This window comes from Sebastes umbrosus, chromosome 20, assembly GCF_015220745.1.
Source record: "Sebastes umbrosus isolate fSebUmb1 chromosome 20, fSebUmb1.pri, whole genome shotgun sequence".
Lineage (NCBI taxonomy): Eukaryota > Metazoa > Chordata > Actinopteri > Perciformes > Sebastidae > Sebastes > Sebastes umbrosus.
Window position 1 is genome coordinate 14,853,813 of NC_051288.1, and position 26,916 is coordinate 14,880,728.

General features: G+C 40.1%; 2 protein-coding genes across 3 annotated transcripts in view; one reads left to right on the forward strand and one right to left on the reverse strand.

Moving 5' to 3' along the window:
- fra10ac1 (FRA10A associated CGG repeat 1) lies at nucleotides 1-19,426 on the forward strand. The gene is made up of 14 exons (XM_037755036.1): nucleotides 1-122; nucleotides 535-626; nucleotides 1,892-1,984; nucleotides 2,879-2,924; nucleotides 3,192-3,268; nucleotides 3,468-3,551; nucleotides 3,636-3,720; nucleotides 5,660-5,705; nucleotides 14,394-14,507; nucleotides 15,762-15,804; nucleotides 16,392-16,528; nucleotides 16,745-16,795; nucleotides 18,691-18,775; nucleotides 19,223-19,426. Exons 1-14 carry the CDS (start codon nucleotides 105-107, stop codon nucleotides 19,263-19,265), a joined length of 1,014 nt encoding a protein of 337 aa, XP_037610964.1. The 5' UTR covers nucleotides 1-104; the 3' UTR covers nucleotides 19,266-19,426.
- A 1,793-nt stretch (nucleotides 19,427-21,219) lies between these two features.
- The window catches only part of pde6c (phosphodiesterase 6C, cGMP-specific, cone, alpha prime), a 34,983-nt gene continuing 29,286 nt past the window's right edge, over nucleotides 21,220-26,916 (reverse strand). For both annotated transcript variants that reach the window (XM_037755038.1, XM_037755037.1), the window contains 6 exons: nucleotides 26,609-26,716; nucleotides 26,415-26,478; nucleotides 25,853-25,927; nucleotides 25,642-25,725; nucleotides 24,543-24,696; nucleotides 21,220-23,979 (listed from right to left, as the gene is read on the reverse strand). In XM_037755038.1, the coding sequence (XP_037610966.1) occupies nucleotides 23,939-23,979; nucleotides 24,543-24,696; nucleotides 25,642-25,725; nucleotides 25,853-25,927; nucleotides 26,415-26,478; nucleotides 26,609-26,716 (526 nt within the window). In that variant the 3' untranslated portion in view covers nucleotides 21,220-23,938. The remainder of the gene's footprint in view (nucleotides 23,980-24,542; nucleotides 24,697-25,641; nucleotides 25,726-25,852; nucleotides 25,928-26,414; nucleotides 26,479-26,608; nucleotides 26,717-26,916) is intronic.

The window sequence follows — 26,916 nt, forward strand, 5'->3', positions numbered from 1 at the left end:
GACGCCATCACGCCGCGATGACGCTGTGCGACGTCATCACGTGGCGACGTGCTTTTTCATTTTGTAAACAATAGCAGCAGCTGCAGAGTAAAGTGAGGAAAACCATGGAAAGCCTTGTGAAGGTAACATATCTGTTAAAGCCGAATTGTTTTTAATGCAAACCAGTTTGAAATAACACTCATAGTTTCGTGTGTTTACCAGCCAGTTAGCAGGAAACATTAGACTAAAGCTAAATGAGCCAGTTACAGACAGAGTTACTGCTAATTGATGTGATTCCTGAAGGCTTTGCTGGTCACAGCTACACTTTAAGCATAAAGCAACACTGTACCACACTTCAGCTAATGCCAAACGAAATGAATATACTTTACCTCTCATGATGAAGCCGGTCTCAAATGACTTTACTGAGGCAGGACTATAAAGCATCAAGTACAACATGGCACAATACAGATGTTTTTGCTGCTCTGTGGTGTCTAAAAGTAAGATAATACTGTACGGGGTTTGGTTTGGCTCACATGAGTTCCTGTGTTTCCTCAGGTGCACGGCAGTGGCGGCTATGACTCCGACTTCAGTGGTGGTGATGATGATGATGATGGGCAGGGAGAGTCCTCAGAGAGAGGCCTTAAAAGGTAACATTAAAAACTGCAGATTTATAGGCTCTATATTATGTTTTCAAATTGTTGAAAGTAAATTCATGTTTTTTTTCCTCTGTTCTGATCAAATAATAAACTTGTGGCGGTACTGAGTTCCCCAGACTTTAGTTGTTCAGTCAGAACTGAAAAACAGTTCCCATCCACATAATAATATAAAATAAAATGCCTTCTTAATAATAATAATGAACAAATACCTCTTCAATAATGAACAAATGCCTCTATATTAACAAACAATTAAGGAAACTGAAATATTGGTTTGTGTTTTTCCTTTTACCCTCCTTTAAAGTTTTCCCAAATAAAATACACTAAAAGAAATGGGTATAAAGGGTTTCATTGAAAATCAACAAATCAATAGAATACAAAAATACAGCCTGCAGGCGTTAGGCTATTGTAAGGCAAGCCAGATCGTTGCACAAATAGTACCTAAACGTCCCAGTGCAGGTAACCCAATTGGTTGGCACTTAACTTGTTTCCCCAACTAGGAGAGTCAACACTCTCAACAAACAAAACACAAAGATCACAGAATCCCAAAAGGACCCAAAACAGACCAGAGTTTCTGGTAAAGCTGATAACACATGTTGCATTGAGTGAAGGAGAGATCAGAATGACACTGGGTGTGCAGTTTCCCTCCTCTTTTAAGCCCTACAGAAAGGGCGTCGTTACACCCTGATTGGCCAAGAGGGGAATGCACCAAGCTGCTCTCAACTATCATTTAAGAGCCAGTCCCCACACCCTGCGCAACAGATGAACTGAATAACCCTCTAATCACTCAGCAACTCAACCAAAAAAAACACCAGGGAAAAGGGAAACAACAGCAAGCACCAGAGAATTGGCAGCTGCCACAAACTGGGTTTAACTAGTTATATAGCTTATTCAAAGTCTAATATACTGTATTTTGAATAAACACAAGAGTGCTTATTCTACCTTTTTTTTTACATGCATCTTAAGTTTTTTATAGCAATCCCTTGTTTTAAATTTCATTATTGTTGACTTTTTGTACAAAACTCTTATGTTCAACATTTTTATTTTGGCCTATGTTTTTATTCTGTATTGCTTTTATGTTGATGTTTGCACTATTTTAACTTATATAAAGCACTTTGTAACTATGTTTGGAAAGGTTCTATACAAATAAAGATTATTTATTATTATTATTAAGTGGCTTACATTTATACTGATATGGATATTAGGACAGTCTCATCCATTAACACAAGCTTTCTGTATATATTTGTACCTTTTGTCAGGAAACGTGAGGAGGAGATCTTACAGAAGCCATTCAAGAAAGGTCGCTACTCCCAGAAGGCTCACCGGAGTTTACACTCCAACGAAGTGGACAGGTGCTGCTGTACAACTGTAGTGAAAAACAATGCATTCAGACCCCTTCACTATACTCACATTATACCAATAATCAATGAAAAAGCAAACACAGGATTTTAGATATTCTGCATTTATTAAGAAATATCTCATTGACACAAGTATTCAGACTCTTAAGTCAGCACTTTGTTGAAGCACCTTTGGCAGCGATACAGCCTCGAGTCTTCTTGGCTATGATGCAACAAACTTTGCACATCTGGATTTGGGGATTTTCAGCCAGGCTTCTCTGAAGATCCTCTCAAGCTCGGTTAAGTCAGCTGGAGACAGTCAGTGGACAGAGTGATCATCAGGTTCTTGGTCACGTCTTTAAACCAAGGCCCCTCTCCCCCGGATTGCTCAGTTTGGCCAGCTCTAGAAAGAGTCCTGGTTGAGCCTTCCACCTCATGGGCTTGGTTTTTGTTCTGATGTGCATTATCAGCTGTGAGACCTCATATAGACAGGGGTGTGCCTTTCCAAATCATGACCAATCAAGTGAATTCACCACAGGTGGACTCCCTCCAATAAAGGTCTAGAAACATTTATCATGAGAAATGGGACGCACCCGAGATAAATTTCAAATGTCATAGCAAAGGGTCTGAATACTTTTTTTCAGTTTTTTCTTTTTAATAAATTTGCAAAAAAAAAATTAAATCCTATTTTTATTTTGATATGGGGGAAAATGATTTAAACACTTTTAGCATAAGGCTGCAATATAAAAAAATACAGATACACATAATACAGTTATTTACACTCCTGACATACAGTGTCGCACATTATTTTTTTAAAACCATGCTTTGATAAAAATTAATAAAATATGGCATCAACATTATCTAATCTTTGTTTATCTTTTAGATAACTATTCTCATTCTGTTTTTCAGAGAGGAAGCCAGGAACAGAAGAGCCCACCTGATATCATTGAATGCTGTATCCTTTTATTATTTATAATTCAGTGTATTTTTTAAAATGATTTCAGTGTGAAATGACAACACGGATTGATAAAACTACAGACATTATGCCTTATACATGTGTTAAAAAAAATCATATAATTCAATCAATTTTATGTTGGTCAAGTGCTTAGCTGCCTTCATTTAAAAGTAAGCAGTGAGGGAAATTTCACAGATCTTTTTTGCAGTTCACAGTGAGCAAAATGTAACATTCATAGAGAGACTGACCTTAAGCAGATGTCTCCAGTTTGAGCGACACAAGAAGTTTGTCGGTGACTACATACTTTACTATGGCGGACAGATGGCCGACTTCAAACGCTCTGCGTAAGTATTGTGTCTCACAGTCACGCTTGACGATCACTCATCTGCCGTCCCTCTAGGCGAAAACTAATGAGAATATGTTAACCATAACAGACCATTGATTACGCATTGTTTTCATCCAACAACATTTTTAATTACAGTTTATGCCAGCAGTGATTTTCTCCCTATCTGCCTTCTCATTGAATCTTTTCTTTCCCCTCAGATCCAAAGACAAAACCGATCAGGATGTGCTGCGTGAAAATCATCGCTTCCTCTGGACGGACGAGGACGAGGACGACATGACATGGTGATCATCCGTAGTCAACTACTCATACAGGATGCTTTAATATGCAGTGTATATTTTTTTTTATTATGATGTATTCTGTTCCAGGGAAAAAGAACTTGCCAAGAAGTATTACGACAAGCTGTTTAAAGAGTACTGCATAGCTGACCTGAGCAGATACAAGGAAAACAAGGTGGGATGAAAGGACTTATTGATAGATTTACTACCCAGTCGAAACGGAAATACAGCAGCAGTAGGCGTTTAGTTAATGTCAAACAATTCGACAGCACACGGCTCATGTCGTCTGACGATTAGTGACTATTGTGAATGCAGCAGCTCAACATTTTGAAGTTGTCGAATCAGTAAAATGCTGAAATAAGAAGCCAGTTTCAGACAAGAAAGTAAAGGATATTGTAGTGTTTTGTACATCTGTGCTGCTGTGTTGTTATGTTGACAGAACCCAAATGATCACGTACGTATGTTACGTGCTTCATTAAGAGGCTGCTGTTAATTAACATACACAGCGTTGTTGAGTAATGGGAAAATCTGTCATGTTTTTGCACCTGTTTTAAAAAGGAAGTTTGGTTAATTAATCCCTCCAGGTAAGATCTGGCTGTTGCAGCAGCTGAGAGAAAGTAAAACACAAGTTACTACACCCGCAGAAAGTAGAGAAAGAAAATAATACAATGACACCTCGGCCATCCCAGACACCGCTGCCAGGACCGAGCAAGATGATCCATTTTCTCACTGTGTGCTCCAAAATCACAGTAATTGTCCCAGTGGTGGTGCCCTGAGCAAAGGTTAACATTTCATAACTCAGACACGAATCTCCACCACCACTGATCCATTTTAGATAAATGTTAGGGGTTGTGATGTGTTTTGGCACCGTGCTCCGACTCTAGTGTCCACTGGGCCATTCTGGTCCGAGGCCAGGCTTTAAAACTGATGATATGTTAAACCCGCGGGGGCCGTGTGCTTATGGCTCCGTAGCTGCACTGTTTGGTTTAATGACGCTGGGCTCAAATATATTTAAGTGTGACTGTTGTGATGTTCTCTGACAGATGACTCACTTATATAATACATAACACCCCAATTGACCTATAATTATTAGAGGCACTATAGTTTGTTATTATTATTATTAGTGCAAAGGGCAGTACACAAAACAAGGGTAGTGACTTACAACACATAGGAATAGATGGAAACGTGAATATGGATGACGGATAAAACAAAGGATAACTAACAAACAAAGAAAACACCAAAAAATGCAAAAAAACAAACAAACCAAAAAAAATAGATGTAACAATATTATAATTATTATAAATATGCAAACTGTTGTTGTTTGTAATTGTGGTTATGTAAGGCACACACATGTATGAGTGCATACATTTTATTTAACTGATAGAGAAGCGACTGAAGAGAGAGGGAAGCCTGAGCAAATAATAATAATATTTAAAAATACATACTACTACTACTACAATAATAATAATAATAAATATATAAATAAATAAAATAATAGATCAATTAAAAAAAAAAGTTGAGGCACTAATTAAAACTGACATCAGTCCAGTTGACTCACAACTTGTTACATCAATCCAGATTCCTTCACAAATTATTCATATTGGTTAATGATTACATATGCAGCGGTGAGTTGCCTCATTCCCACTAGTTCAGTCAAGTTTTGATCAGTCGTATCGGTGTAAATGAGTTGTGCCTTATTTACACCACACAGCTATTTACACCTCACAGCTATGAGAGCTATGTAAAGGCACCAGCAAGAACACTAATGACTGCATCATCTGTTCATTGATGCTTGTATACATAAATAGCTAATTACATTTACAGTAAGGTGTAAATATGTATGCACACAGTATCCTTTCACAAGACAACATGACAGAAGTAATTATAAACAATATTTACATGAAGATATAGCTGTGCACATCATCTAAAGAGATTTTACATTTGGCCGATTCAATTCTAATTTCTGTAGCTTTATGATCAGACTCGACAGACTTAATTTTTCCTCTCAAAAAATGCTATTGAATGCTAATGACTGTTAAAGGAAATAATAGTAATTTAAGAGAAAAATTAAAATTTATGCTGTGTGTCTATCTTTTTTAATTTGTGCCCAACAGTTTGGATTTCGTTGGCGGACTGAGAATGAAGTCGTTTCTGGCCAAGGTATGGAGTTTTTTTTTTTAAATATATATATATATATATATATTTGTGTATACTGCTTTATCTTCTTAATTAGAGAAACATTATTGTTAACTAAAGAGTCACCTTTACTTGGGTTGCGTCTAGAAGGTTAAACACAAATTGCAAAACTCTCGCGAGATGGTTAAGGTTAGGCGTTGACCTTGAATGGTTAAGGTTAGGATAGATCGTCGGGTGTCAGCGAGTCTTGCAAGAGATATTTGCAAGTTTTCGCAATTCGAGAGTTACCTTGTAGACACGACCATTTACTTGGAAAAGCGGCGTGTCCCAAATCCATACTACATACTCATTTTAAGCAGGTTTCTAGTGTGTGGTGTATTCATACTAGAGAAGTATTTACTGTTAAAGCAGTCTAGTATGCTTTTTTTGTATTGTGATCGATTTTTAGATTAGATTTGGTTTATTTACACATGAAAAAAAGGGACAAGTAGATATTACATGAACAACAACAAATGTGATGGAGAGGTGCTGCTAAAACAGTATACTATGATGATTAGTATGCAGTACATTCTGTATAGAATAAGTGTGAATTTGAGACACATCTAAGGTTTCTCCTACTGACATGCCACACAAAAACGGTTCACAAGCTCCTCCACTAGATGGCGACAGAGATTTACACAGCAGTACATAACATACAGTGGATACTTCCTAACACAAGTCTCTCCACATGCAGAAATATATACTTGTTTCACTTTACTTTGATTTATTGGCTTGTCAGAATGGCCTCAAAACATCATTTTAAATATTTGATATTTCACCTGAGTGTTTTTTTTGTTTTGTTCGGGGGACTATCACCGTTCAGTTATCGATTGATCTGTTAATTCACACAAATGTTCCCCTATATTTAATAATGTTACTTTGCTGTTTATGCCTCACACTGAACGAGAAACCTCACTCTACTTCTGCACTTGTGACAGAGCCTACTTTGACAGTTTGGCAGCGCTTTGATGATTAATTGTTCGGGATTAGTACAACACCTCTCTGTCTGCCGCTCCTTCCTGTGACAGTGACAGATATTTATAGGCTTACCTGGAGGGACAATATCAGCAACTGGGTGCCTGGCAACTCATTGATATGCTTTTGAGACGCACTCGCACATTTTGCATTTGAATAATTTGCTTATGTTAACATCAGTGCAGCCTCACAAACATACACTGTATTTCTGAGAAAGCTGACTAAGCCAATATATTGTTCCAGATTAAGACTGTGTAATCCTGGTCTCTGACAGTTCACCCCCTGTAGCAATACTCTACAGGAAGTGGGATTAGATCAGGTCAGAGGCACTTCAGTTTAACTGTCACGTCTGTGATTTGTTTACATTAATGATTCCCACAGAAATACTTCTTAAGCACTATTTAGAGCACGGGACACTGAACTCTCCAGTGAAATCAATACTAATCTAATCCTGTAAAGTGGACCCTATGTCCTCATTCAGACGGGGAGAAAAAGCTTGTGCTAAGTGAAAGTTAAAAGTGTTAATGTTGCATGTTTGTTTTTATAAAAGCACAAATGTAAATAATTGTCCCTCCATATTTTGGTATTTTTCTCACCCATTTGCCGACACAAAAAGGATAAAAAAAATAAATAAATAAAAGTAAAAAAAGAAAATAAGATAAAAAAAATGATTAAAATTAAATAAATTATATTAAATAAAATACACATTAATGGATAAATCCCAAAATACAAATAAAATAGGCTGATAAACTTTACATCAAATACTCAGTGCTTCATACAAGTGTTATTGTTACTAGTTAAAGGTGGAAGCAGTGTTTATCATGGACTCAATGTGACTTGAGCATGATTTGATAAGAAGGCTGATGAAGAGCAACATTCAAACACTCTTGAATGCAAAATCCTGCACATGAATCATCACCAAGAAAGCTAGGATTAAATGTTGTTAGCCCAGGTTCAGGTTGAGTTCTTGCCAGATGGCCAGATTCCATTTCTACTTACAGATAAATTAAATACTGATTTTTTTTTTTACCCTGATTAAACTGATCCTGCATCTCCTTACAAAGGGGCACTGCACTTCCGCTCTGCCATGCACACCTTTTTTCAGAAATCATCCACTTATCATTTCCTGCCATCTGTGCACTTCAGGTCATGCTGGTATTAGGTAATGCTGTCTACTCTTCACCCAATCAGGTGGATTACGAAGAGCGCTGACCTTTCTTTTCACGGCCGCGGTGTGATATGGGATGAAGGAATGTGCGGTAGCGAAAAGGTTTCCTTCGTTCTTCTTTTAGAGTTTTTTTTTTGCTTTAAAACATGAAGGAGAAAGAGATGGAAAAAGATTATGTCCTTGAATCAAGTACATGAGAGCGGGATCAGATGTTATCCTCTCCCCGGAGGCCTAAGTTTCCCTGTATCTTAAGGTATCCTTGAAGAATGAGATGTACTTTTACTTCATGTTCATCCTCCTCCCCTTTCCGTGTCTGGTCCAGAAGGAAGTCTTTGAGCTTTAAAGAGCTCCTATAGACAGACCTTAAAGGTGCCTAGTGGAGCTTTTTGTGTAAACAAACAAAAGTTACCTGAACACATTGTGTGTATTCTTGAGGGACACGTTAAGGGTATTTTCTTCAACACAGAACTTTTTGCAGAGCTGATTTTTTTGAATACTGTAAATCAACGACAAATCGCGGACCCCTTCCTAAACAAAAACATTGCTCTATAGCGCTACTAGTGGTCAAAAACTCACATGGTACCTTTAAGTCATGTAACCAAAGTCCATGTAGTTTCTTTTTAAGGCCGTTACACACCGGCGGCGTTTTTTGTCGTGTGATTAATTTGCGCGTCAATATATTTTTTTCTAACTGTATTTTGTCGGGAGTACTTTCACACAGAACACAAATATAACGCGGCGAAAAAGTGACACAATCTTTTTTCCAGAATGAGGTTGATTTTCTGAGCATTCGCACCGCAAATAAAGGCATCAAACAATCACGTTGTGCTGATCGGGTTGAGTCGCGCCTATATTTATGAAACAACAACACGGAGGCTCCGTAGTCGGAACCAAGACGGCAAACTTTATTACTCCTTTAAACCTTGACAAAGGCAGCAGAGGCCAAATCCGCCCCTTCTGTTCTTCCCTTTCATAATAAAAGCCCATGGCATATAATATTCACATTCGGATTTTGCATTTTTGTGTCGTTTATTCTTCACGTCACCAGTGTGTAAAGGCCTTTTATGCACTGCTAACATTTCACATCAGCACATACGGCTATGATGCAGCCAAATATCATATATAATATCTTCCAATAAAATGTAAATAAGTGAGGCATATTTTTTTGTAATAAGAGAAATCCATCATTGAATAGAGCACATTAAATATTCAAATGTGTCTTTTTACGCTGGAGCAGATATACATGTGGGGTGTAACGCACGTTTCATTCCATGTTATGTTTTTCCCTTCTGGGCTTTAGCCTTGCTGTCAAGAGGGGATCAGAGGTCAAAGGTAGTTGAGGCCAGATTCATTTTTGGTGGGCCTCCTGTCAAAGTAAATGGCTTATGTAAGTGCCCTGTATTTAAAAAATGTTTTTAACTCGCTTGCCAGCACACGCTCACCGAGAGTACAGGAATCAGGTTTGAAACAACTCTGCCGCCTTTATGAGGCAACTTTAAGCCTTCACTTTGACATTATAGTTTTCATAAGTTACTGACTTGCTGACCTTAGATGTCATTTTATTTTCTGTCAGGTTCATTTGTTTTAAATAAATTGCTCATTTTAAAAGGTGAGATCCTCTAAATTGCTTTACAATCGCTTTAGCATGGCCTGGGTCCCAATGTAGACAGGATTTGTGTTTTGTAAGGTTGCTGTGGGCTCCGTTGTGCCAAACAAAATAAATCATCCTCGGAGAAGTAACCGAGTGTACAGAAGTGATAGCTCATTAGCCCATAGCCAACAAAGCTTTCAGAGTTGCCCAGTCCAACAATAGAGACCTCCAGTGTCTCTGTTTTCATTGTTTCAATGTGTTCATCTGTGTGTGTTGCACATAAAATGAAGAAATATGAGTATTTCTCAATAGTCTATAGAAGGGAGAGACTGGTGGAATGCAGGTCTTTGGACACACAATCTTAGTAGTATGTCATGTGCTTTAAGTCTACTTAGTTAACAGGATGCTGTTGGAGTAAATACAAGTTGCAAAATAGAAAAGAGTATTGAACTGCTTGCCAATGGGAAAGAGAGACATAAAAGGGCTAAATGTGATCCAGAGTCAGAGGTGGGACTGTGGTGTGGTTGGAAAAAAGAATCCGTCTTTTGGATGCCAGTTACTTTCCCCATATTTGAAAGATCTGCCTGAGGGCAATGAGTGTGGATTGTTCAGTGTTTCCCACAGGCTGAGAATTTATTAAAGGTGGTCGACCCCGAGGAGGGGTGGGGGGTGTAGGTGGGGTGGTGAGTATCAAGAGTTGACTGCAAAACAGCACCGACTTCACAAGCTCAATAACTATTGCACATGAATGCAGCATTTCGGACAGACTTTTCGATCACGTCGGTACTTTAAGGACACAAACAGTCGTTTTGGTTGGGGGCAAATTGATGTGTTTGGGCCAACCAAATAAAGTATTGATAGCACTGATCAATCTAGACTCTAAAATCTACCTTTTTAGCATAGCCTTACTTTGACATTTTGGGAAGTACGCTTATTTGCTTTCTTGCCGAGTGTTATGTAAATGAGATGTAGCTTCATACTTAACGAAGCGACATGAAAGTGGTATTGATCTTCTCATCTTAATCTCGGCAAGAAAGCGAATAAGCGCATTTCCCTAAAATGTCAAACCATTCCTTTAAATACGTTTTTTTCCCCTAGGTCAACTGGTTTCATGTAACAGAAATATATCCGCAGTGTTTACACTCAACTTGACATGTTTGGTCTAATAGCAATAGCTTAGTCAGAATACCCCATGAACTTTGATTAGCATGTACATTAGCGATAATGTACAGCGAGCTGGTCATTGTTGAGCAATAAACCCCGACACGAAGCGGAGGGGTCTTACATCGCCTTGAAGGGGTTTATTTCACAACAATGACCAGCTAGCTGTACATTATCCTGCTTATGACACCGCTACATACTTAAGAAATCAATAATTTGACACAAAAACAGTCCGCCAGAGTCCGACATCAGAACTGTGCCCATAGCAACGGTCTGTTATACATAGCAACGGTCTGCTATAAAGAAACAACAGACCGTAGAATGCCATGATTGACCAATCAGAATCGAGTATTCAACAAAGCCGTGTAATAAATTATATTTTCTAAAAAAACAAAAAAACAAGCCTAGTTTCATAATAACGTGTTCTCTGTGAACTTTTAATCGTTACTCAAGAGTGAATAAAAAATGAAGCTCAGGTGGTCACTGCCCTCTGACTTCATCCAGTGAATGTTAATCATGCAGCCATCTGGTGGCATTAGTGACTTTTGACGTAGGAGGACAGTAGTTTACTTTTCTTAATGAGTTTACTCAGCCAACCCGGTGCCAGCGCTTTTCACGGAGCACGTGAGGCTCATCTGATGTGTCAGGATTCCCAATACTTGTCAACAAAACACAGTCTCCAACAGAGAGCTTTTGCGTAATGTTTTGCAGCTACATTCACTGTGTGGCATTATTTTTCTGCCTTCTGAGAACAGCACCAGTAAAAGCTTATTAGCTTTCATGTGGGAAAACGTGGGACCAGGGGGCTGAAAACTATCAGAAATAAGCGAGGCATAGTTTCCTGACCTTGATTATATTCAGTTTTTCGACAGTTATTTCGACAAAGAAGTTGCCTAGAAACACATTTCTATCGACTCCACTCTTTCAGGGTTGTGGTTTAGAGTAGCTGGAGGGTCAGACACATTCACTCTCTCCACCTTAACCTTCGAATATATCAAATTCTTTTATATATTCGACACTGAGCTGCTTCTCTGCAGCAGCGAGGGGAGACAGTGCCTCGTTCAAGAGTGCTCTGTTTTATGTACATGCGCAGGCTTTTACCTCCTTTCTTTACAGATAAAAGCCAATGCATGTAAATATAGCGGAAGTGTATAATTGATTTTTTGGTGTGCGTGATGGAGAGATTCGGACATCATGGGAGAAGTCCTATGCCATTGTGTTTGACGTCACTAATGATGGTGAAGACGAGACTCTCTTGGATCTCCGGGACACTGCTCATGGCGTCACGTCGGCACAGATTAGAGAAAGGACGTCAGGGGAGAAGTTCTATGCGATTGCGTTTGACGTCACTAATGACGGTGAAGACGAGACTCTCTCGGATCTCCGAGACACTGCTCACGGCGTCACAGCGGCACAGATTAGAGAAAGGACGTCATGGGAGAAGTCCTATGCGATTGTGTTAGACGTCACTAATGACGGTAAAGACGAGACTCTCTTGGCTGTCCGGCACACTGCTCATGGCGTCATGTTGGCACAGATTAGAGAAAGATGGGCCCGTTCCCAAGTCACACCCACCAACTAATCATCAAGGTATTTAAAGGGAGACGTTGGCATTTGCAGCTTCCATTCATAAAGTTAGAAGACATTTTAAATGTAGGTCTATGAACATATAAGTACATATAGCTGCTTCTTATGTGACGTGTTTGGCAATGTTGGTCAGGTGATCAGTCAACCTCTTTGGTTCAGATTGAAATATCTCAACAACTATTGGATGGATTGGCATGAAATTTAGTACAGGCGGTCATGGTCCCTGTGGACTTTGTCTGTAGCTACACCATGTTGTGACATTTTTGTGGTTTTTAATGAAATATCTCTAAAACTTTCGGATGCATTGACAGGAAATTTGGTAGAGACATTCAATTTGATGATGCCCAAAAGTGTTAATTGTTTTAATGCAGTTGATTTCAGTATAGATACTTTTTAAGTTAGAGAATTAACGCTTTGCAAATCATAAAAACTTAATATATCATCAAAAAATTGTGGGTTAATGTTACAAAATAAGCCATATGGTGTCTTTTAGTCCAGAAAAGGCCGGTCGAGGCAGATGGCCACCTAGACCCGCTCTATATGAAAATCATCTCGAGATAACTTCTGTTATGATTTGACGTATATAAAAATAAATTGAAATGAATTGAATTGAAAAATAAATAGAAATACAGCTCAATATTCTGCTTCAGAGCTGCACTGGAATATTGACTCTCCCTACTTAATTTCAACTATAAACTCACATTTTTTCTTTTACTTTTCCCTTAATGGAATATAATGTCAGGCCCTGCCAAACAAACCAAACAAACCAAACAAACGTCATCACAACCCAGCAGGACTTGAGCCAGCAGTGTCTTTTTTTAGCTGACGTCATAGATCCCTAATCTAATACCGTATGTGAGGAGAAAGTCTGCCCCTACGGCGTAAGTGGCCTAAAGCCATGACGGACAGCGTCACCTCACCTGGATGTTTACAGGCTCTCGATTTTAGGCAGGTGAGGGAAGGGAACCTGTCCATTCACAAAGTAAGGAGCATTTCTCGCCCCGGTGCCAAGAATGGACTGCTCTGACGCACTTGCTCCCTCTGTTACTCTGAGGGAACCCCAGAGACCAGATCAATGCCACCTTAAGCTCCTCTAGGGATAATAGGCAGGCTGTGCAGTGGCTGGAGGGAGGCCTGAGGGGATGAGGTGAGCCGAAGAAAGGGAGAAGAGAAGGAGCAGGGGGAATAAGGAGGAAGGGGTGTAGAGATAGACGGAGGAGGGCGAAGGAGAGCAGCGGGGTTTGAAGGCTTCCTGACAGGATCTGAAGCCTTTGGAGATTTATAGTGTGCATCTCGCAAGCCTAGAATAAAACATTTGCCTTTTTCGCTATACCATTCTGTTCTACTTAAGTTCTACATCAATTCTGTTGTGCTTTTTAATTCTTTCTTTCTATATCATACATAATAATTATTTACGTTAGGGCTGTCAATTGCGATTAATCGCAAATTAATTAGATTTTTATCCGTTCAACATGTACCATAAAGGGAGATTTGTCAAGTATTTAATGCATTTATCAACATGGAAGTGGGCAAATATGCTTACTTTATGCAAATGTATGTATATATTCATTGTTGGAAATCCCAACAGGCAACAACAGCTGTCAGTGTGTCAGTGTGCTGACTTGACTATGACTTGCCCCAAACTGCATGTGATTATCATAAAGTGGGCATGTCTGTAAAGGGGAGACTCGTGGGTACCCAGAGAACCCATTTTCATCCGGGTATCCTGAGGTCAGAGGTCAAGGGACCCCTTTGAAAATGGCCATGACAGTTTTTCCTCGCCAAAATTTAGCGTGAGTTTGGAGCATTAGTTAGCCTCCTTCGCGACAAGCCAGTATGACATGGTTGGTACCATTACTTAGATTTTCTAGTTTCATATGATGCCAGTATCTTCACTCTAGCTTTAAAACTGAGCTCACTACAACCTAAAAATCGCAAGCTGCGTTAATGTGTTAAAGACATTAGTTGCGTTAAAACAAATTTGCGTTAACGCGTTATGACTGCATTAACTTTGACAACCCTAATTTACACACAATAATATTTGTACACCATTATGAACAAATAAGAAATGTATTTGCTTGTGTACACTGTAAATTGCTGTAGATAAGAGATAGATTGCTAGAATATCACCTGAATGTCATTGAATTACATGTATGTATGTATACTGCACATGTGCTTTCTGGTCTTCCAGGTCAGTTCCAGTGTGGAAACAAACGCTGTGAGACGCAGGAAGGCCTAAAAAGCTGGGAGGTGAATTTTGCCTACGTGGAACACGGCGAGAAGAAAAATGCATTGGTCAAACTCAGTAAGCTAAAACACACTTTATCTTTTCATTTTCTCTGGTCATTATTTCTTAAAGGTGTGTGCGTATGTGTGTGTGTGTGTGTGTGTGCGCGCGCTGTAGCCTAGTGAGGGTTTCCAGTCTAAGACCCGGCTCATAATAATCCTCCTTCAGGTATCATACTCCAGAAAATCCTGTTAGAATAATTACCCTAATTGGAGGGCCCACCAGTCATCGTAAACTCAGTCAAGCAGGAAATGACAGGCTCTTTTAACAAGCTGGTGCGACAGGTCACATACAGGCATATTTTTTTTTTCTTCGTCAACTAATTTCCAATTTGTCATAAATCTAAGTCCAATGTTTTGACAGTCCCAAATGTTGTGACAGTAATGAAACATGATCTGGCGAACTTGGTGAGGCACATTGGAGAAATGTAATGATAGGGATGATGTTGCACTAAGTTAATGAATACATCTCCCGAAACACACAAGCATTTAAATTCTACAAAGTTTCAAATCTTAGTGCGTTATTATAAATTATAAAGTTTGAAATCATCTTTCTGACAAAGTAAAACAGGAGTTCCACAGGGTTCTATCCTGGGTCCTCTTGTCTTTATATATTACATGCATCATGGGGGAGGTTTCCATACGTATGCAGACGATACTGTCATATACAGTACATATCTGGTAAAACCATTTTCTCATTTTACACACATGCAGTATTTACATTTGGTAGCAACATTTATTAAAAGTAAAACTCATGTCTAACGCTTACAGTAACATTAAAAAGATGGGCCTTTTCATTCAATTCATAAAGTTAGTTATAAAGTTCTAAGGGGTTCTTGTTTTATTTCTTTATGGCTGCGTTAATTTAGTAATTTAGTTAATTTAGTTTTTAGTCGCGGAAGTTGTTTTGGTGTTTAGAAATATGTCAATTGTCACTTTATAAGGGGAGTAAATATATTTTTTATAAATGCTCTGGTGCAATTGAATGATCATGCAAAACTCAATAAACAAAGTTTGAAAAAAATAAAATAAAAACACGACAAAATTATTTCTCTTGTTCAATTTTGACCTAATCACGCTCTTGTTTTTCTTTCCAAATTCAACTTAATAGTAGAGGAAGAATACGAGGTATACAATGTGCACTAATCAATCTCACAACACCCTTATAATTGTTGTTATAATAATAATAATGACATTAAAAACAATGAAACATTTCCGCAACCATTATCATATTTGAGTTTGTATTGACTATGCCATGTTGTTTCTATTCTAGGACTATGTCCCGAATGCTCTTTCAAACTCAATTACCACCACAAGTAAGTACTTCTCACCTTTGAGACATTATTTACATTAAAAATGTCGATTTTTTTGTCTGTGATGAGTGATTAAATATTGTTGAGAGTGTGCACTGGTCTGCTAGAAGTAGGGCAGGTCGCCACAGACAGTCAGCGAACATTATTTTGTAGCATGCAGGGTTTTAGGATTCAAACTACGATGTACTGTATTTCTCCTTTCCTTACCTTCTTACCAGCGTCATGATTATATATCACATTATTTAAAGTGGAATCTCGACACATCTGAATGTGATAATGTAACTCGAGGTGGTTATGGATGGAAATCTGAAGAACTTTAATCTGCAAAAGTCTGGCATTAGATATGTGAATGCAAAGGCTTTTCACCAGTTAGTTAGCATTCAAAAAAAGTCCCTTTGAGTGTTCCAGCAGACTTTGTAACAAAATGTGAGGGAAAGCCTTTGTCTGTTTCACGCTTCAAGATTCATTCATGCTACTTCTGAAAGTGCTTTTGGTCCTGAAGGTTTTCAGGTTGCCTTACAAACAGTGCAATAATTGGCTGCTTTATATTCTGAATACGGGTTTGTTCAAAAGCGTGATTCTGTTTGTAGGAGGAAAGAGGTAAAAGCGAAGACTAAAAAGGTATCGCAGGAGAACCAGGAGCCGCCACAGAAGAAGAAAAAGAAGAAGAAGAAGAGGAAGAGATCGTCTTCACACTCCAAGAAGCACAAACACAGGAGACACAGAGGTAAGACTCCTCTCCTCTCCTCTCCTCTTCCAGCCAAATAAACAGTCCCATTAATTACAGCAGCAATCTCATCAGATGGGAACAAGCCTTGTGGGAGTGGCCCATGTTTTGTTCTCGGAAATGATATCATATTTCTCTTGTGTTTGACGTTATTATTTTGTAACAACTCCCTTTTGAGAAAAACATTATTTTGTAACCCTCTCTGTTTCTCTACAGACGGCTCCGCCTCTTCCAGCAGCTCAGGGGAGTCGCAGGACTCGGACAAAGGTAGCGTTCATAACTCCCTCACACACACACACACATACAAGTACCTCCTCCATTTTTAAAAACACACACATTGGACAGTTTCTGATCTACTCCCCCATGCCTCTTGGCCGGGACACTCCTTCAAACCGGAGTGAAAACAACCCTTTCTGAAAAGCCCTGTAGCCTATAGTAATAGACAGACAGCAGGTCTGCTTTTTTTCCTCCCCATTCCTCTGGACTTTTTTTTTTTTTGTTTTTGCTTTTTACTTGTCATTTCGCCCTTCACTGTGAGCAGCGGTAGATGAAGTATGTCTTTGCCCCCGTGTCCCTGTTCTGTTTATTCCAGGATCTGGATGGATGGATGGGTGGGCGGGTGGTGGTGGTGTACACAAAAACAAACTGTCCAGGGTTATGTCATTGAGTTCAACATGTTTTGCAATTCATTCACACAAACACTATTTCTTTCTTTCTTTCTTTCTTTCTTTGTCTCAGTCGCACATATTTGAAGCAGTTGTTTATGGCTGAACTTGATTAAATGTAGGAATCCTGGAATATCATATAATTTGTGAGTGATGCATTCAGGGAGGGTTAGGGACTTTAAGGATTATTGTAGCACTTTATCCTGGAAAATGAGGGGAACTTTATATTAGGGTCACATCTAGGGGGAGCTGACGAAGCTAACCTATCGTTTTTGTTTCGCACAATATGATCTGGTTTTTAAAGAGGACCTGTTATGCTTATTTTCAGGTGCATACTTGTATTTTTGGTTTCTACTAGAACATGTTTACATGCTCTAATGTTCAAAAAACGCTTTATTTTTCTCATTCCGGCTGCAAAATGGCTCGACTACCGAGTCATAAAGTACCCGTGTCATTCGGCGATCTTCCGCATCCATTGGGCCCATAGAGCAGGCGCACTAGCGTTTCCTTTAACCCCGCCTACCAGCCCGCGGTCCAGCCTCGGTCTAGGGCTCATTCACATAAACGGAGGAAGAAAAATAACTCTGGATTTGGCTGCTAGTGTATCTTACAACTTCTAGGACCTAATGATTTAAATAAGGGCTATTCAAGTGTTCGTACTGGGAAGTTGATTTTAACTGCCAAGTTACGGACGTCTCTTTCCCAATGTAAGTCTATGGGAAAAAGTCTTTTTGGGCCAAATGGCATCACGCGATGGACACGGAAGTTGAAGTACCACCGTTTGGCCACTACAAAAATTTGCTTCACAACACGGCGTTCTTTCTGGGGGCTTGTCTGTAATGCTCTGTTTGAGCTCCTGCCCCGCCCTCCTGCCCCGCCCTCCTGCCCCGCCCTCCCCGTAAAGCCCAGTCTGCTCTGATTGGTCAGCTGGCCGAGTGGGCCTATAGTGATTGGTCAACCGAACCAAACTCTTCGGACTCCGCTCCAGCTCCCCTCTAACTAGCTTTGTTTGAGGGCGGGTCAAACTAGCCGTTAGGCAGGCATTATGCAAATGTGTTACTTGGTGACATCACCACGTTACAAAAGAAAAGGTGGGACTACAAGTTAGGCGTTTCAGGCAGTTTGAGGAGCAGTGTTTCTGCTTTGGCCTGGACTTTAGGCTTCGTAACTTTGCAGACTTTTTATATTCACAAAAAACTATATAACACACTAAAGGAAAAGGAAAAAGCACAAAGCATAATAGGTCCTCTTTAATCTACAACTCCTAGTTTTCATATTTGATTAAAAGGTTTAATTTGCTACCTAAACATTAGCTGAATGGTCAGACACATATCTGACAAAGGGGATTCAAATAACCATCGTCATCAAAGCAAAAACTGAGCCGGTCAGATGAATTCCTGCCGTGTGAGGACGACCCTAATGAACAAGGGCAATTGCTCGACCTGGTTTTCCCTTCCTCAAAGTGTAACTGACAGTTCTCTGAATCTCGTCTACTAGACTCTGAAGCCGGGGATGAGCCGGAGGGCCAATCAGAAGGCGACCACTGGCGAGGACCCGCTCCTGCAGTGGAGGAAAAGTCAAGGTGAGGTTACCAGCGAATGTACATATTAAATCTCACCTAGTAAGCTGCTGTAAAACCGCAGACAAGTCTTTACCACTTAGCCGACATAGGTTACTGATCTCTATATAGCACAGCAGGTAGACCACTTAGATACCCCGCACAAAGCTGCTCTGAACTGTCAGGAAAGAAGCTGAACTTTTATCCTGCTACTGTCACGCTACTCCTGGCATTCAAATTGCTCTCAGAAAGATATAATAGCATCACATTCATACATACTCTTTTGTTACATTTCAGTTAAGCCAACTAGTTTGTAAATTATTATAAAATGTAAATGAAATAAAAAAGCATAGCGCCAACACTTCCAGTTAGTCAAAGGCCACCCATACAAGCATTTAACAGTGGGTGTCAGCACCGTGTGCATGAAAGCAACCAACAATCCTCTGATTTTTGTTTGTTGTATCTATCTAGGGAGGAGGAGTTTGACGAGTACTTTGAAGACATGTTTCTTTGACTCGGCTGGTATCGGCGGGAACCCCGCTGCGACTACACTTCCTTCTGCGCGCCGCATGACATTAAGCATGTTCTGTTTTTGGAGTCTTGTGTGCACGTAGGTTTCATTTGATTATGTATTTCAGTGCTGCTGCAGAAATAAAACATGATGTTTATCCTGCACGTGTTGTAGTCTTTGATATACGTGTCTGTCACCATCTCCGTTTCAAACCTACCTCCGCTATCACGGCGGAAAATAAACACCGCATTTAAAGTGGTGCTTTTGTGTGATTCTTTATGGAGGAGTTTTACAAATCTGTCGATTAAATCAACTAATCGATTCGTCGACAAAATCGTACGAGTGTGTCGACTAAGAATTTCTTTGGTCTTGGACAGTCCTACAAATTTTAGATACCCTCATGCTGATGCCTGTTTTACATGAGCTTGTTAGCAATGTCATTGTTGGCATGCTGACGTTAGGATTTAGCTCAAAGCGCCGCTGTGTCTAACCACAGCCTCACGGAGCAGTTTGTCACAACCTGGCTCAGGGAATGTGCCAAGGAAGGGAGTCCATGCAAGCTTATGCTTCAAACTAAAGTTGACACAAATGAACAATGGAGTGGATCAGCCATGAAAGCAGTGCATGGAGGGGCAAAGCAAAATAAAGTAACACAGTGTGTGTGTGTGTCAGATGTAGGAAGGGAGAAACAGAGTGAACGCATGGGCCAGCTTTTATAGCCTGAGGCCCAGGTGATCTCAATCAAGCTGACAACCCTCCCATGTGGTCGGCCAGGACCGCCTCCAACACAGATGGAGGGGCGTATACACATGGCTTAAGTCTTGTTTTAATATCAGAACTACCTAAACTTTACGTTATCTCCCACTATTTGAATCTGCACTATATTTGGTACATTTTCTAGAGTAGTACTCTTTCCTGTGTGGGTAAAAACTGTAGTGAAATAGTAGTGAAGCACTCTGCTGTTACAAGGATTAGCTCAAGATGTCCCTGTGGCCAAGGGCAGCAGATTGAAGCGCCGCCTCGACTTCAACTCGCAGAGAAAGAAACTGCGTAAGGTTGCTGGGAGATTAGAGACCTTGGCTTAAATAAAGACAATTACTTTCTCAGGAGAAGTGATTCATGGCAGTGTTGAGCTAACAGGTGGGTAAGTAAGTGTAGTAAATGGTACATTGAGTACAGACAGACGGTTGTTTTTGAGTGGCGGTGGGATGTAATTTGGCCCCTGGCTCTACTTGTACACCTGGATGCATTTACAGTTGATCAATTGTGTTGTCGACATCTGTTTTTCTTGGTTAAAAAATTGTTGCCTTCACATTTATGGCCCGTATGTCCTGGGAGGAATTTATAAATCCCAAATAACATTTTTTTTTATTATTTAAAGCTCCCATTCCTGACATGTTTTAAGACAAAAAAATGGTTTTGCAAAAAAAAAAGCATAATTAGCTAGTTTAAAATTATTAAAATGACATCTACTCTTTCTCCTTCATTGAAAAATCCAGAATCTATGAATATGTAGGTATGTAAATAAGTTAACCCACTTTAAATTTAGCATTCAAATTTTGAGGCGGGGCCCTGTGAAGAGACTATATGTCTTTTTTTTACTCCTTTCAAAGGGCAAAGTCTTCTAAATTATTGCATACTTATTAAAATTATGACATTAAGACCACACAACGTCCAGTTTTCTGCATGCAGAACCTGCAGACGGCACAACACAGGATGTAACTCAGAACGCCAGACAACGCTGTATCGAGGGGGGGATCAGAACCAATCCACTGATCCTCTTTTACCCAGAGGCTCATCCAGCTTTGGAGCCTCTAAGATCCCCGCACGATATATATGACTAAGAACGAGCGCTGTCGCAGCTTAGCCCCGGGTTTCTTAAGTTCACTCTCCGCCTCTGTCTAACCTTCGATAAGTGTGAACGTGAGATAATGTTGAGAAAAAGGGATTCTCTCTGTTCTTACACTTCCATAAATTCCTTTTATTTGCTTACACATATTACATCTCATGACACATACATACAGTAGAGGTCATCTCGTACGTCAAATTTCTAATGTCTGAAAGACAGTTGATGGGTTAAGTAGAAAGCATACAGTGCATTTATTTGGTATCTCACAAAAGGATCCTTGAAAGGAGAAGCGAGGGGCCATTTTTATCACTGGAGACGGATGTGTGCAGCAGGAACAATGAGGTAAATTCATGGCTAAATAATGTATCGCTAAATGTTTTTTGCACAGTTCGGGCTCCAGTGACCACGACGGCTCCTCGCCTCGCCTCAAGCAGCAGAAAAGGTTGTCCCAGAGCCATTCTGATTGGATTAAGTGCCTTTGATTGATGCCCCGTTGATTAGAGGAGAAGATGTTGTGTAACAGGAAGTTGAGAGCCGCAGCTTGCCTTCGCCACGGGAGGGACGTTGCTAAAAGTGTTTCAGAAGGTGCACTGTCAATTCAGATCAAGTTCAATTCAGGTTCACATGGAGATTCACGCTGACTAGACATCAAACAGCAGTTATTGCGCGATTCGTCACGCTGTTGCATCAGAAAACGGAGGACTTTGGCCTGTGCCACCGTACAATCGATGATGCTATAGCTGCATCTGCCACACTTTAAACACCAAGTAGTCCAACACATACATACAAGGCTTTGGTAGCCTGCTTTACCTCCTCCTCTGTAAGAAGGGTATTTAAAGTCTAAAGCTGTGTGGATCCCAAACGCTGGCTGGCAATCAAATCAAATCCCATCCAATCTTCTTACAGGGAGAGGCAGATATCTACTGTATCCTGTTTGACTGGCTGGTTGCTTTTACTGTACATCCTTCAAATCAGTTTTACAATTCAGTTATTCTTAAGTTTACACAATTTACAATTTCTATGTAATTAGCTATATACATGTGAAATCATGCACGTTTAAAAGAAGTTATCTTTTTTTGAATCGATAAGGAAAAGTAATCGATACAGCAGAGTATTGCGATATTTTGTGTGGCAACATTTAATCAATACACGGATGTCAAGTATCGATATTTTTTTATATAAACTATTAACCTCATCACATCCGGATTCTATTCGGCCTTTTAGAGGTTGCAGCGGGTGATTGATACCACCCGTGTAATGTTGGCTTGTCAGGAAGAACACTAAATAAAGCTCCAATATATGCAACATTTTGTCGAGGAGAACTGGCATGGTCATTTCACACCGCAAGATATCTGAATGAAGACTCTGAGATGAACAGAGTTGAAACTGTATCTTATTAGATAAAACAGATATATTGACAAACTGCATAATTTGCATTTGAAAAAAGGTAATAAATTGTAATATATCTTATCGCAATACTATCAAAAATGTTTAAAATTGCAATAAGATCGTATCGTGACTTAAGTGTCGTGCTAATATTGTATCACGGGGCCTCTGGGGATACCCACACCCAAATATGGAATTATAATTTTGCTCTAAACACTGATGTGACAATTAAAAAAAAACATTTTTTTGTTTGTTTTCTTCCAGGTTGTTGGACATAAAGGATAAACAGCTTTACAGGTGTTTTGTCAAAGCTGACAATACAGTTGCACAAATACATGTTCTAGAATGTGATTTAAGCGTGCATTTGTTCACACATTCAGAACGCCCTCTCTCAAAGCTCGTCTCAAACTCTCCAACAGTTCAAGTACAAAATTGTCAGACAAAAAAAAAATATATTATGTATATAGATAAATTGCATATTCAAATAAATACACCCTCTCACACAACTCGTCAGCGACTTTGAGGTAAGAGAACATCAGCCCTTGTCGATTGCACGTCGTCGCTTCCTGTATCTGAGCTTCAGCATTAAGAGATCCTTCACATTGCAGATTCCTCGAGGAATTAATTCCACAACTCGCGCTACTCTAACTGTTAACCAACAACTGAATTTTAACCCCGTTCCTCTGATCCCAGTGAGTGTAAAGTTATCGACCCTGCCTGCCCACCCGCCCTCCACTCATGGCCTGCCGCTGCCAAAACAGCAGCAGCTAAGTGCATTGTGCAACCTCCAGTACTACTATACTGTGTGGTAACTGGCTGCCAATAGGAACACTGTGTGAAAAACTATTGCTTTGGCATGCATACACACCACATGCGGCACATGCCGTCCCCTAGCTGAGCTATTTATACTGAAGAGTTTGACTTGCTTACAGCTTCTGAGCTCATCCAACCATGGTTTTCAAACCATACATGTCAGGAATGTTTCTATTATTGCTATGTTTAAAAGGGATATATATCGGTTAGTCCATGTAGATATTTTTCCAAAAGTTCATGTCTGTGTGTTGCACGAAGCAGAGGAAGGAGAAAGTTTCAAATGCATCACATCTTCCGAGTCAAACAGGCTTCTCTCTCGCAGTCAGAGTCCCAACATTGCTTCTTGGTTGATGTCGCTGACTCTTCGCTCCTCGGAGAACAGTTAGGCCGACGGCAGACTGGACTACGCTAGACTAAAGTAGGCTAGACTGAGCCAGACCAGACCAAACAGGGCTGGACCGGACTGCACTAGAGTGGACAGCACCTAACCAGAGAGAACTACGCTGGTGTAGATCAGACCAGACCGAGCTGGCCAAGTCGAGCTCCAACTAGACTAGCTGTCAGACCACAATAGGCTGGATTAGTCCTAACCAGACCACGTCAGTCCAGATCCAAACACCGGAGGAACTTAGCAGATGGTGCAGGTCTTTGACTTCCCGTCTCCACCAGCTAGATAAAACACAAAGAAATAAAAAAAAAAGATGTGTTGATACAGGATGATTCTCTTGATCTTCTATCACGCCATCAATATACACAGATTTAGGGCGCTTAGCCATAGTCCGTTTGGCTGGTCCAAATCAGAGTGAATTGATACTTTAGGTTCGTTTTCTATTTAATTTTAAGCATTAATATTATTTAAATGGGTGAGTTATATAAAAATTCACTCCCCATACAGTTGTCATGAACGGTGAGTTGGGCATTTTAACATGCGGTTCTATGAGGATTAACTCCCTTTTGGAGCCAGCCTCAAGAGGCCACTTGATGAACTGCGGTTTTTGGCACTTCCGCATTGGTTTCATTTCTCAGCACCGGAGGTTGCCGCTTGGTTTTGGTTCTTTTGGAAACGGACCACCTCTCGCAAGCAGTCTCGGACCTGTTGTTTTGGTCCGCACCAGAGTACGATTACTGCGTTCACAATTGCCCCAAATGAACCGCACCAGAGGTCGATTAAAACGGACTAAATGTTGGCTTGTGAAAGCGCCCTTAGTTGTTTTTTTTGTTTTTGTTTATACCTTTCTTGGCTTCTTCATCCTCCGCTTTCTTCTTCTCATCCTCAATGGCCTTCATCTTTGCGTTGTACACCTCGGCCTGCTTGAACCATTGCGCCCTGTTGTTGTTCAGACCGTCAAACATGGGCGTGATCTCTTTATGGAACCTGGAGAACTCCTGATGAATGAAAGAAAACACACTGGATGTTAAGTATATGTTGTTCAAAGAGGGAGAATAACTTACAGGAGGGAAAATGTTAGTGTTGCAAATACACGATACGCCTCTTAGACCAGAAGTCCGCAGGGACGACTGATGTATGTTCATTTATATGGATGTGTATGTTCTTGTCCAAATACCATCCTGACAAACTGACAAACAGCTCGCTGACATTCCTCTTGGGTCCAGTTGGGTTCAACTAGTTCATCTCTTTACATCCTGTTATCCAAACTAAGGTGGTTGAAGCTACAACAACAGCTCTGTAAAGCTAATAATGATTTAACTCAGTGGTAGCTTTGTATTGGTGTTCTGTTTTATTCGACTGCATGATAGATCCAGTGGACATGCTGTTTTATGTTCCCATCTACAAAGTGCTCCATTACCACAGAGTTGTATCTACACCTTTCTGACACAGTCTTATCAACACACAGCAGGATTTACAGATTAGTAGTTATTGCACAGTCGGAGGTGAGCTTGAAAATAAATGCTGTTGCCTTAAAAATAGAAGTCACACTTTAAACTAGTGCTTCGGGGTAAGGAGGTTAATGACTCAGCTTAGTTACTTGTACAGTTGTACATTTATAGAGCTCATACTCTTTGAAAGTATCCAAATCGATTCAACTGAAGTGAATCAAAACAACTCATGGGCAGAATGTGTTTTTTTTTATGGTGCTTTGCTGGAAATCAAAATCAAATAGAAGCTGGATTAAATCGTTTCACCCCTCTCAGACTGCGGTTGTGTTTAAATTCCAGCTGTTACAGATGAATCATTGCAACACAGACGGACTCCCTTCTTACAAAATCCACATCTGTCTTTTCTCACGCCTCGAGATCCATCCTCCCCTTCATTGTTTATAATACTCCTCATTTTTCTGCTGTTAAAACAGTGTAAAAGCTGGTCATTACCTTGTACACAAATGAGCACACGAAGTCGATGAAACCACACTGCATCTTGGGTAGTTGCTCGGCGCAGTTTCTGTCCATCATGGGCTGAGAGAGACATAGAGAGGAGAGTTTCAGATAACAAAAAAACAATCCTGAGAAACCTAAAAAAAAAAAAAAATGTGAAAGGAAGAGAAGACAAGAAGAGGAGGCACAAGAGGGGTATGACCCTTACAATTGGTTGTTGGTCCAAAACAGATCTCTCCAAATCTCCCTGCTCCCAGAATTCAGCAGCGACCATCAGAGCCACCTGGAGAGGAAACAGACAAAGAGGAACAAAGAATGATGCGGGGTAATAAAAGACAAGCACGGGGAGGAAATGATTGCGAATGAGTAGCAAAAAATGTTCACTCTCAGGACATTCTTTTATCTTGTGAGGGTTATTTTCAATCAATTTAATGGACAAAAGCTTGTAGAATTTGATCTGAAAGGAACAGCAAACACTGTGGCCTCTTGAACCCAGTTTGCTTTTATTTTCCTTTTGAATAGGAAAGCATAAAGCCATGACAACGGCTTTATACTTTCCTATTCAAAAGGAAAATAACCGCAGCACTATATATTTTTTTTGTATGTAATAAATCTGAAATTATTGAGCTAGAACCAGACATATTTCAAGGTGAATAACCTGATCAGACCTGACTGAGGACAGGCAGGATAACATAATGCAAAGTGACATTAAAAACGTCCCTATATATATGTTTCAATCAGCCCATGTGGAGGCTGTGAAGGCCACCCACCTTGCTCTGTACCTCCCAGGGTTTGGTGATAGCTGACAAGTCGCAACCTGTCATCATCATGGCCCTGGAGGTGAGAGACACAGTCAGTCAGGGAGGGAGGACAAGATGACAACCTGATGATGATGCTGTTTCAGAAATGTTCTCACAAATACATTTCAAAGTAACTAGCTGTATTATCCGAATCAGGTACATACATCACGATTTCCTTCCTGGTGGGGTTGTTGGAAATAAAGGCGATGGCCTCCTTTTCATCTGGCATCGGCTCTGTGGCGTTCACAATGTTTTGGAACATGGTTCTCTTTCTGCGTGAGGAAATAGCGGACAGTCAGTCAGACCAACTGAGCAAAACAAATAAACAAATTGATTCCTTAAAAACCTACTGAGACAGTCAAAAAGAACTACACGCGGGTAGACAGACAAAACATTGATCGGCGGGTAGACAGACAAACATTGATCGGCGGCCAGCTAAACATTTGAGCAACATCAGGCTGTGGCATGATGG

What these genes read in the sequence shown, in the direction of transcription:
- fra10ac1 (XM_037755036.1), top strand. An exon ending in AAACTCAATTACCACCACAA is followed by an intron (nt 15,805 to 16,391) that starts GTAAGTACTTCT and finishes TTCTGTTTGTAG; the next exon opens with GAGGAAAGAGGTAAAAGCGA. An exon ending in CAAACACAGGAGACACAGAG is followed by an intron (nt 16,529 to 16,744) that starts GTAAGACTCCTC and finishes GTTTCTCTACAG; the next exon opens with ACGGCTCCGCCTCTTCCAGC.